The 10,607-nt window shown below is 51.0% G+C and overlaps 1 protein-coding gene across 3 annotated transcripts; it reads right to left on the bottom strand.

Annotated features, from left to right (window-relative positions):
* Positions 1–2,205: 2,205 nt before the first annotated feature.
* On the bottom strand, positions 2,206–8,128 carry LOC100286822 (cortex). Of its 3 annotated transcripts, none has more exons than XM_008203701.3 (9): positions 7,824–8,127; positions 6,720–6,788; positions 4,599–4,865; positions 4,064–4,313; positions 3,813–3,998; positions 3,592–3,745; positions 3,327–3,534; positions 2,942–3,260; positions 2,206–2,833 (listed from the first exon to the last, which is right to left on the bottom strand). In XM_008203701.3, the coding sequence occupies exons 1-9, from the start codon at positions 7,971–7,973 to the stop codon at positions 2,622–2,624; spliced, it is 1,815 nt and encodes a 604-aa protein (XP_008201923.1). In that variant the 5' UTR covers positions 7,974–8,127; the 3' UTR covers positions 2,206–2,621. The 3 variants fall into 3 exon arrangements, with proteins under 3 accessions (XP_008201923.1, XP_008201925.1, XP_016842450.1); XM_016986961.2 differs by having other exon boundaries at positions 2,668–2,865; positions 7,824–8,128; XM_008203703.3 differs by lacking the exon at positions 6,720–6,788 and having other exon boundaries at positions 7,824–8,126.
* Positions 8,129–10,607: the final 2,479 nt, after the last annotated feature.

The raw sequence follows: 10,607 nt of genomic DNA, 5'->3' as shown, positions 1-10,607 counted from the left end.
GCGGAAAATAATTGCTCCGGAGTCATGAGCTCGCTAGAGGGAGTCTTTTTCACCGGTGAGGCATATACGTGAATTTATGGCACGGCTATTGGCGCTGCGAGTTTTTCCGCGCGAGGCTCTTCTCCAGTTTTGGAAAAGTCGCTCGTATCGTTTGTTTTTCGTATCAGTGCGGCTGGAAGTAAAAAAGTGGTAAGCACCGCGTACTTGTATATAAATCCCGCGGCGCATCGAGGATTTTTCCTCTCGGCGCACAAAGCGCGTAGCTCGTCGGCCCCCGTTAATGACTCGCGGATAATTATTGTCCTGAGCCAGGTGGTCCGCCGACGCCGTTGTATATCGGTGCCATAACGGCCCCGTTACGCGCTCGCGATATACTTCTCTCTCTCTCTCTCTCTCTCTCTCTCTCTCTCTCTCTCTCTCTCTCTCTCTCTCTCTCTCTCTCTTTCGCAGCTTCTTTGACCGCTCGCCGACAAAGTGTGTATGAATGTACTCGCTTATCTTCCGATACTTTCCGCAGCGTTATTATTGAGCGAGCGAGAGTTATATATTGTACATTGTAAGCGCCCGCGTACGTGCAGTATATAACGTGTACGTTCTAACGGCGACGGATGATCTATTTAACACATTTGTGGGGCGCGAGCGTAAAAATCTGGCGCAGCGCGCTGCTGCTACTCGCCTGCGGGACAGCTTTTTGAAAAGTTGAAGAAAAAAGGCCGGCAGTTTAATCCAGATAAGCCAATATTTACTGTACGCATTGAAATTAAAAACCGGTCGAACCTGCTTTCCCCGAGGCGATAACGAAAATTTAATAAAATCAAATTTTCTACTTTCAACTTGGTCCGCTCTCGTGCGCGCCTATGTATACGGCAATGAAACCTAACTGCAGCAATAATTTCTCGGGAAATTAGATCTAACGCATTTAGAAAATCGCAAATACACTCATAAAAGCAATTACCTTACATACATATACAAGTAGCATTATGTGTATAATATATATTGCCGTTCTCGAGAGAGAGAGAGAGAGAGAGAGAGAGAGAGAGAGAGAGAGAGAGAGAGAGAGAACTAGCCGCGCTTCATCCCTTGGACCAGAGCCGGGTAAAATTCTACACTCGACTGCTGCAAGCTTGAACCTAATCAGCTGCGCTCGCGGACGATTGATTAACAGCGCGGCTCCTCTTTATCCTATAATTTGCGGGATCAGCAGCGCGGCGGCGCAATAAAAGTTGAAACGCCGAGCCTGCGCTCGCGCGAGACTTACGTCTAAATTATTGCGCGGGAGAAACGACCGTAAGCTCCTTAACGGGGATATGGGCTGTGCGCGGGCACGGGCCGAGTGGCATTATACGTGCCTTCGCGAATTCTCGAGAAGGTGTTGCCGCCTCGCACGTGCAGAACGTGTGTGCGTGTGTACACAAGCTCCGCGGAGCTGTATGATAATTTTCTGCCTGTTTCTTTTTTTCTCTTTTCCCTCGACCGGTCTCTCTCTCTCTCTCTCTCTCTCTCTCTCATGCTTACTTATTGTGGGAATCGATGATTTTATCCCCGCATATAACGTAGACTTTAACGTCCGTACGCGGCAGCGTTAACAAAAGCGCAGCTCTCGTCGCTGGTAAGCGAATTAACACATCAAACGAAAACAATTTATCAATCGGTCCCTCTTTCACTCTCAATTTCTCCAAGCGTCAGTCGCCCAGCGCTCTTTCTCTCTCGCACGCGGCTGTATCTGCGCAGCAGCATCCCCTCGTTAATACGCATACACCGCCGCGAAGCCCTGGAGAAATGGAAGTCGCGCCGTGTGTAGAGCTGTCCTCATGATGAATGTCCGGAGATAGCGGCCGCCCGCAACCATGCGTCTTATTTGCCGCGAGTGTATATATACCCGCCGCGCACATTTGCCTCCTTCGAGAGTCGCGGCCTTGCCGAGGAAATAAGATGCTCGGGGTTTTAGAGAGTCATTTGGTACTGGTTGTTGTGTGAAATCGTTTGGAATTTGGCTCGTGTGGAGCTTGGTTTTGTAAGGCGAGATACGGGAACTGTGTGATTTTAGTTTCAGTTTTCGTAATTCAAGGCGGGCTCGCAACGCAGGAGAGAAGGATTTATTCGCATTTAATGCGCGACGCTTGACGTGTAGTTCGGACTACAGAAAAAGATTAATAATCTTGTTTCCCGGATGAAGGACGTTTTGACGTTATATTTAGGTGGTCGTTTATGAAAAAGTAAAAATTTAATTTATTGAAATATCTTTCGCACTACACGTACAATCAGTGCTTTGGATTTCAGTAAAAACATTGTAAAATATCGCGCATGACTAATTTCATTAGCCATCTTATAATACTGCATCACACGATTAAATTCTCCATGCCACGAGCGGCACCTTTACATAACGTTTGCTTTCAGAGCATACAAAACGAAAACGATTGCGCTGGTACTCGAGTAAAACAGTTATGCTACATTACGTACACGAATAAATAAAAGATTATCATCGATCGAAGCGGCGATTTCGATAAACTGCACACAGCACACACAAATTCGAATAAATAAAATGTATAAGTTAAACTCCGTTGATTACGCAATAAATAAAGATAAACAAACATAGAAACACCCAACGAAACGGAGAACGCTCAACGTATACAGTAATAGCCCAAACTTTTGCCGCGCCTCGCGTCCGCCAGGGAACTGTGCGCGTTCGTGAAGTCGGCCATGCGCAAGAGCCCGCTGGAATCGCCGGTAACAGTCTTGGTCTTGCCTCTGTCGGTCCTCCTGTACTTGCTCCAATTCTTGTCGTCGTTCCCGAAGAAGTCCCAGATCACCAGCGTGTCCCGGTGGTGCATAGCTTGGGATGAAAATGTTCTCGCTCAAGCATTCCTACATAAGAGAGGCGAGAGAGAGAGAAAGGGAGAGAGAGAGAGAGAGAGAGTAAAGAAACGAAAATCGACCCTACCCAGCTTGGTGTGATCTGGTCCCCAGATGATGTTGAGCATCTTGTGCTCGGGCTGGATGGGCACGGCGTCGACGACGCGATTCAGCGCGGCGAGGATGACGATCTTCGAGCGCAGCTTGTCGTTGGCCAGGTAGAACCAGTGGACGAGCAGCTCTCCACTGAGCTTGTTGAACATCATGCTGTCGACCGAGCCCACGAAGTCGACCTTTTTGTAGCTCAACTGCGTCTGCGTGCTGACGTTCCAGAGGGACAGAGCTCCGTCACCCGGACCTCCACCGATGCACAGGATGCCCGAGCGCCAGGGGTGCCAAGCGAACGCCTGAAACGGGTAATTTATTATTTTGATTAAAAAAAAAAAATTTGATACAAAAACGCCGCTATGCACCTTGATGGTAGTGAAGAAGGCGATCTCGAAGAGCGGCTCCATCGAGGGGTACTCGAAGAGCTTGACGAGCCTGTCGGTGCCGCTGAGCACCAGGTACTTGTCTTTCACCGACACGGCGATCGCTCGGATCTCGCACTCGAACTCCTTCACCATGACGGACCGGCCGCTGCTGGTGTCTATTATGTTCAAGTAGCCGTTGTTGCAGCCGCTGCGCAGAAACGAATCACTTTATTCAATCTTTTTACTCTAGAGGGAGAAAGCTTACGTGATCATGTGCTTGTCGCTGTTGGCCCAAACGGTGCTGGCGACGATGCACCTCGGCGCGTTGCAGGGACACTTTATCGTCCAGGCGATCTTGGAGGAGACGGTGTCGTAGAGACTCGTGTGGCCGTCGACGCCGCTCATCGAGACTTGGGTACCTGCGACAAGAGTCGAACTCGTGGAACTCGGATGATTTCTTAGAAAACAATTCTTTGAAAACAATACCCTGGGCATTCCACTTGACGCAGCAGAGGTCCGAGACGTGGTCGATCCTGTAGACCTTGGACAGGTAGGACTTGGAGTCGACGTCGCAGACGCAGAGCGCGTTGGACATGCCGGCGGCCAGGGTATCCTTCGCGCTCCAGTCTATCACGTTCTGGGCCTTGATCGACATGGCGAACCGGAAGATCTCTGCGAGCGGTCGACTGTTAGGTGATCGTTCCAAAGAATCTTGTAACGCATAGGTGTATACTCACGAGCTCCGTGATCGCGGTAGCGCTTGGAGTTCTCGCCGCGCATGCTCATGAGGGGCTGCTTGCGGGGTCTACAGGGCCACTGGCCCTCGTCGACGAACTCCTGGATGGCGAGGCGTCTGTAGGCGCCGGCGAGCGAGGGCTCGCGGCCGATGTTCAGGACGCGCTTGTTGCCGAGGCCCTCGAAGATGTTCAGTCGGCCGAAGGCGTTCTGCATGTACTCGCGACGCCAGTGCTCCGTCGCGTTCTGCACCTGCGTGTGTGATAAAATAGATTAATTTATTCCATTACACATGGAGAATCTCTCTCGGCGTGTCCCTTCCATTACGGGAGCAGCTCCCGCGGCGTGTCGAACGCGGTGTAGGCGGTACACGCGTACCTACACGAGGAGGTGCGCCCTTGGCAATTAACTAAATTGAACATCGAGAGCCGCGCTCGTAAATTTATACGCATCGCTCGAAACGGTAGCCCCGCGTAGATATCGAGATATACAAGTGCCTCGATCGGGGCTTCCGGTTGATTTCTTTTTTTATCGTACCTCCTCGAAAACGTCCAAGTAGTGCCCGTCGTTCTCCTTGTACTTCTCGGTGCGAGTGTGGAGGTAGTGAGCGGCGTCGACGTTGACGCCTCGGCGACGAGGTATGAAGCGGTCGCCGATGTTGCCGTTGTACGAATGCAAGCCGGCATGTGCGAGCTGCCTGGACGAGTGCTCGTCGCGGACGACGTTCTTGAGGACGTTGATCTGCGAGGAGGTGAAGCCTGTTGACGTGGCCGCCGATTGAACCGAGGCCGGGTTGATGAGGCGCTGGAAGCGGTTAAAGTCGTTTGAAATCGATGCGCCAAAAGGCCTTGGAAATCCCTGCCAAGGACGGCTACCGACATTTTTTTTTTTTTTTTTTTTTTTTTTTTTTTTTTACCGAAGAGCATCCTTTCGAGCCCGTAATTTACAAGGATCGATTTGCATGGCCATTAAAACAGTTACACGTGCCGCATTAAAATGCATTAACATATTCGCGAGAGATCGCGCGCGCCGCGGTGCATCTGCGCCGTCGTTGTCCTCGTCGGGAAAAAGCGAAACCAGTTACATATGCATTTATATGGAGCCGCCGCTGCTGGGGTGATTTTTCTGTCTATACCGCCTCTCTCTCTCTCTCTGCACATGCGATTTTTCGCCTCGCTCTTTGACGAGCTGCAGCGTATAAAGGGCCGACTCGCGTTGGGGAGATTTTTCTGGGGATTATTCGGGCTATGGAAAATGCGCGATTGTTGCAGAACTAGTTTTGTGCAACGGACGCTCGGCGGCGGCGGCGGCATTTTTTTCGGAATTCGTAATGCGCGCAGATGCAGTTTCGCTCTTGTTCGGATCAAAACCGAAAAATTCCCCAAAAACAACTTTCCCATATCAATCATCTGGCCGGACCCCCAGGAGAAAACACAGATGCGCGACACAAAAGCCGATGATTTTTCTCGGACGACCTTCGTCTTCCGGACGGTTGAAGAGGCATGTGTATAGTTCCTGCAGCGCGCCAAGTGAGATATGCGCGCTGATTTGCATGGAGCTAAGTTCTCTGCAGAGAGCCGGCGCCGAAAAATCGCGCACTTTTCCCAGACCCCCTGCGACACGAGTTGGTTCGCGCTAGAGGAGGGAGACGCCGGACGAGGAGGGGATTTTTTCATCGCAAGGTGGATACGGGCCCGAAGGGTTGTACGAGTTGTACTCGCTGCGCTTGCGTCGCTTTGGGAATTCGCGCTCGGTGAAACAATGGTTATGCGATTTTTGCGTAATGGAAGGAGGATATCTTCGATTTGACGAGGGACGAAGGATCTCGCTTGGAAACAACAAACGGGGGGGGGGGGGAGGGAGCGATCGCCCAAAGCAAACAAAGCGGCGCAACAGCCATTAACTAAATATTATTCAAATGACTCGGGATCGGGGGACTTTAAGACTCTTACTCTTTGGCTCGTTTATGCAGAGGGCGAAGAATGGCCGCGACGCCTCGTAATTCAAAGCAGTCCAAAGGAATATCTAAGAAAAGCGCCTATCATCGCTTTATACATATACGCGCACGAAAAGCCGGCGCGCGCTTATTATTATACAAAGCAGCGGGAAAAAAAGTGCGCGACCGGTCCTGCGATCCACTCTGCTGATTATTAACGCGAGAGGCTTCCGCGTCCTTAAAAGATTTTCTAATTAATCCATACGATTATGGTTATACACGAATAGTTATAGACCGAGTGAAGAATTTCCAGGCTCTTCGCACTGGATACATCGGAGTGTGTAAGCGTAGGCAGGTTCGAGGAGGCTCGTCGGAGAAAATAATAAAAAAAAAAAAAATAAATAAATAAATAAACGCGAGCAGACAAGCAACCGGTCGAGTCTTCCCACGGTGCTACCGGACCGGTCAGAGTACTGCCGTCCAGCAGATGACATCAAACTCTCTCTCTCTCTCTCTCTCTCTCTCTCTCGCTCGCGCGCACACGTGTCGCGCCCGCCGAGGATTAACCGAGGCGACTCTCCAATTCTGTGAGCGAGCACACAGGTATCACCTGCTGCTGAAAGGGTTGCTTCTTCGACGTTCGCAGGGGGTCGCCTAGTTTTTCGCTCCTTCTCTCTTTCTCTCTCATTGGTCACTTTAACGCTTATTCGCTATCAACTCACCGTGCACAAGCCGATCGAGAGGCTAGCATCGAAAGTGCGCTCGTGATAATGGTTCGTTCTGTGACTTACCTGAAACAAACGTAAGAGTATCCATTTTTATTGTGGCGACGTAATACTCGACTTTTCGCTCTATCCCTCGCGGAATGCGAATAATAGCTGCATAGTCGCGGCGCTTTTCCTCCCATTAAATACGGAAACAGACTGCACAGCGTGTGTATGTGTCGCCGAGGCGCGAGATATAAATTGCGCCATAGCGGGATATGGCCGAGCGCGCGATAAAAGGACGATTTGAATTAACACACGCTATACGCGTATACGTGGAATTCGTTATTTAGAGCTCGGGCCGAGATTGAGGAGTGAATTACGATTCCCGACCGAATTCTCTCTCTCTCTCTCTCGTCGCTGTGTTGTTCCGAATGGATGTGTATATAGTGTACACACTTGGCTCATCAAAGCCTCGCGAGAAGTGCGTTTATACGCGTATACGGAGCAATGCTCTCCCCACACCGTGTATACACTCGCGGAGAACGACGACGAACACGCGAAATTAGCATACCAGCCGCTTTAAAAAGTCAGCTATCGGTTCTCCGTACACGCACGCCTCTCTCTCTCTCTCTCTCTCTCTCTCTCTCTCTCCAGCACCTTGCGTAGTTTCCCTTGAAATTTTCGATACCCATTTTAAAATTGCCCGAGCTCGCATCCCTCAAACTACATCGCCCGCGAGGTCTGTCCGCGTGTGTGTAAGCGTGTAAGAGTGTGTGTGTGTGTGGCACGCGAGCGCTATCGCGCAGTTCTGCTCGGGCTCGCGCGCGGCTGTGTCGAACCAGGAAAGGCTTTTAGAGCCGAGCTCGGATTCGCGATTAGCGGAAAAAATTCCATATGGTGTCTGTTTGACTAGAACGCGCGCCGAGAGAGAGAGAGAGAGAGTTGCGCAATGCGTGCCCACGCGAGAGCATTGTTTTTTTTCTTCCGCATCAAACCGATCTCTCGAGCCGATTTTTCGAGATGCTCGGTTGGCTCGCATTCCGGGCTATTCGTCGCTTTGTAAACGATCGGGAAACGGGAAAATTAAGAAAATAAGGAATCAAAATGCCAAGGACTCACCGGCTCGAAGTCCAGCACGCGTCGAGGCGGGGCGAGGAGATTTCCGCGCAGCGGTGTGGAGACAGCCTCGCTGTTACCCCTGATCTCGACGTCGTAGTCCCGACGCAGATTGTTCTCTACCACCAGCCGATGCATCTCGATTGATCGCATGCGAACGCGGGTAAAACTGGTGCTTCGCACTCTTTTGTGTAGAAGAAAAAAACTATCACAGCGAGAGCATCGCGTTAGGTTAAAAAAAAAAAGTTTGGGTAATTTTAAAATCACCTGACCCGGCGATCGGCCTAGCGCTAACTGACCGGTAACTAGTCGCCGACGAGCCCAGAGTTTCATAGCGAAGCTGTCAATATAAACAAGCGTTTGTGTACAGCTCCTCTGCTGAGATTTAGAAAATCGCCGATCCGAACAGCTCCAACACTCCGAGCCGCGACGATAGGTGGCGCATAGGCGCTTTCCTGTCTCCCTCTTCGCTATCTTCGCCCGGAGCGCATATGTAGCGGTGGGCCAGCTACGTCGGAGAAGCCTCGTTGGGGTGTTCAGACCGCTCACGCTATAACTGTTTTACATAGCGCCATATAGTTTTTTCACTAGAACCTCATAACTACTGTTTTTAGTCCCTTTAACTCACATAGCCGATGATAAACAAAAATACCTAAGTCAAAACAGCCTCGTTGGCCTGCCGGAGGTGATAAGAAGAAGAAAAAAAAAATCAGGTTCAAGGCAGGGATTCAAGGCGGCGGCTGAAAAATGAAACGCGACGCGCGACGTACGTCCCCCCTCGCGCTACCGCGTGTCTTATCTCGAGCGCAGCTGCCCCCACCCGCTCAGCGACAGCAGCTCAACTCTTTCTCCGCGTGTCTCTCTCTCTCTTGCTCGCTCGGCGAGCGTTAGACGCGGCCCGTTAGAGCGAGGCCATTGGCTCGCGGCGGAGCCCGGCCCCAACCCCGACTAGTCGTGGGGCGTAGCGCGGAAAGACGGAGAGAGAGAGAGAGAGAGAGAGAGCGAGAGAGAGAGGATCCCCCCTACGCCGGCGATGCATTAGCGGTGCATGTGTGCACTTTGTGTATATATCGCCTGTGTATGAATTCGGACGCGCGTCTGCGTTGCGATGGCAGGGAGCGTCCCTATATTTGATTGCAGGGGGTGGAAGGGCTTCTCTACTTTTCGCTGCGCGATACAGTCAGTCTGGCTCTGTGTACGTTCTCGCATGCTTGTAATACAGTGAAAAAGTACGTCTTCGTCGAAGATAAAAGTAAGCTAGATACGTAATCGGAGGAGCAGCGGAAAAAGTCAAAGCCGCGCGTCAAAAAAGGGCGAGAGAGAGAGAGAGCCGAATGAAAAAAGAAGCCGAGGAGGAATCATTCGGCCGCGCGCGCGGCGGCGGCGGCGAAAAAAAAAGGGATCAAAAACCCGGAGCGAGACGCTTATAAAACGAGAGACTGCGAGAGTCAGAGAGAGAGAGAGAGAGAGAGAGAGAGACTCGGATATGGAGAGCAATGCAGCGAGCCGAGGAATCGCGAAGCGGCCGAACGGGTCCCGAACCGGCAGCAGCCTCTCTCTCTCTCTCTCTCGGACGATCCACCTCTGTTGCTTCGAGAGAAGAGAAAGAGAGAGAGAGAGAGACAGAGAGAGAGAGAAAACGAGGGCCCCGCGAGCGACTGGCTGTATGGACCCAGCCTCAGCGCCGGCTCGGACGGGGCCTCTGCCTCAGTCGTTCGCCGCCGTTCTTCTCGACAGCGTAAGAGCTCGCGCGAGCGCGTTCTCTCCTCTCCTCATTCCTCTCTCATAATCACACTCCGCAGCTCATTTCCCAAGCGATACGCCTCCGTATACGCGAGGACTTTTTCGCTCGATTTTTTTTTCTCACTGCGCAACGGCTTATCTCGCGTGTGCTGTGATTATACGCCGGGGCCGAATATCATTGTCATTCCGCGCGAGTCGAGCAGCCCGGCAAACGTGACGAACAACTCCGCGAATACTTACGTTTCATCGAGTGAGAATAGCATCAGTGTGAAGAAGCAGCAGCAGCAGCAGCAGCAGCAGCCGAGAGATAAAATGATAATGTGATGCGCTGGGCAATCAGAATCCGAGCAAGAAGCGACGTCGCTGCAGCTTGCTCATCGGGCGTTAATGAAGATAGTGACTCTTCTACTCGCTTGCATATACTCACCGACGACTCTACATACGTATACGCACGCGCGCACTTGGCGGTAAGTTTTTCCTCGTGCTATATATACATATATATATATATATATATATATATATATATATATACACGCGCAGCGCCGGACACGGCAAACATTTGCGTGCACTCTCCGCGCTGAGAGATTTATTTTGTTTGAGGATAGCACACACACACACACACACACACACACGAGTCGGGAGAGGCTGTTGCGCGCGTTTATTTTCGATACTGGTTTAACGAGAACCGATGTAAATAGCTTCGTGTGCGCCTGCGAGCTTTGTTTGTCACTTTGGGATCGATTCTAAGACGCTCGAGCCATTGAAAAAACGCGCGAGTATATATGCATATGATTTAGCGAGCCGTGTGCCACTCGCGTGCGTTGACTTTATCGATTATTATTATTATTATTATTATTTTTTTTTTTCAATAAGCGGCTGGCCGTGAGCGCGACTGCTCGGTATATGTAAATATTCTCGTCACCGAAACACACACGACTCTCCATATATACTAAACTTTCCCATCGCTTCGACAGCCGTGATCGACGTTTCCTCCGAGAGACGCTCGAGTCCATAAAAAATCATCGCGGGCATTCGGGGATCACC

The sequence above is a fragment of the Nasonia vitripennis genome, chromosome 5, assembly GCF_009193385.2.
Source record: "Nasonia vitripennis strain AsymCx chromosome 5, Nvit_psr_1.1, whole genome shotgun sequence".
NCBI lineage: Eukaryota > Metazoa > Arthropoda > Insecta > Hymenoptera > Pteromalidae > Nasonia > Nasonia vitripennis.
Note: the sequence above shows the minus strand (reverse complement) of the source record. Positions and strands in the feature narration are given on the sequence as shown.

Bases quoted from the DNA above. Each gene is read 5' to 3' on its own strand.
- LOC100286822 (XM_008203701.3), bottom strand. From the start codon at position 7,973: ATGCGATCAATCGAGATGCATCGGCTGGTGGTAGAGAACAATCTGCGT. The intron at 3,999-4,063 runs GTGAGTATACAC...GACCGCTCGCAG, and splicing joins CTACCGCGATCACGGAGCTC to AGATCTTCCGGTTCGCCATG. The intron at 3,261-3,326 runs GTGCATAGCGGC...TACCCGTTTCAG, and splicing joins CCTTCTTCACTACCATCAAG to GCGTTCGCTTGGCACCCCTG.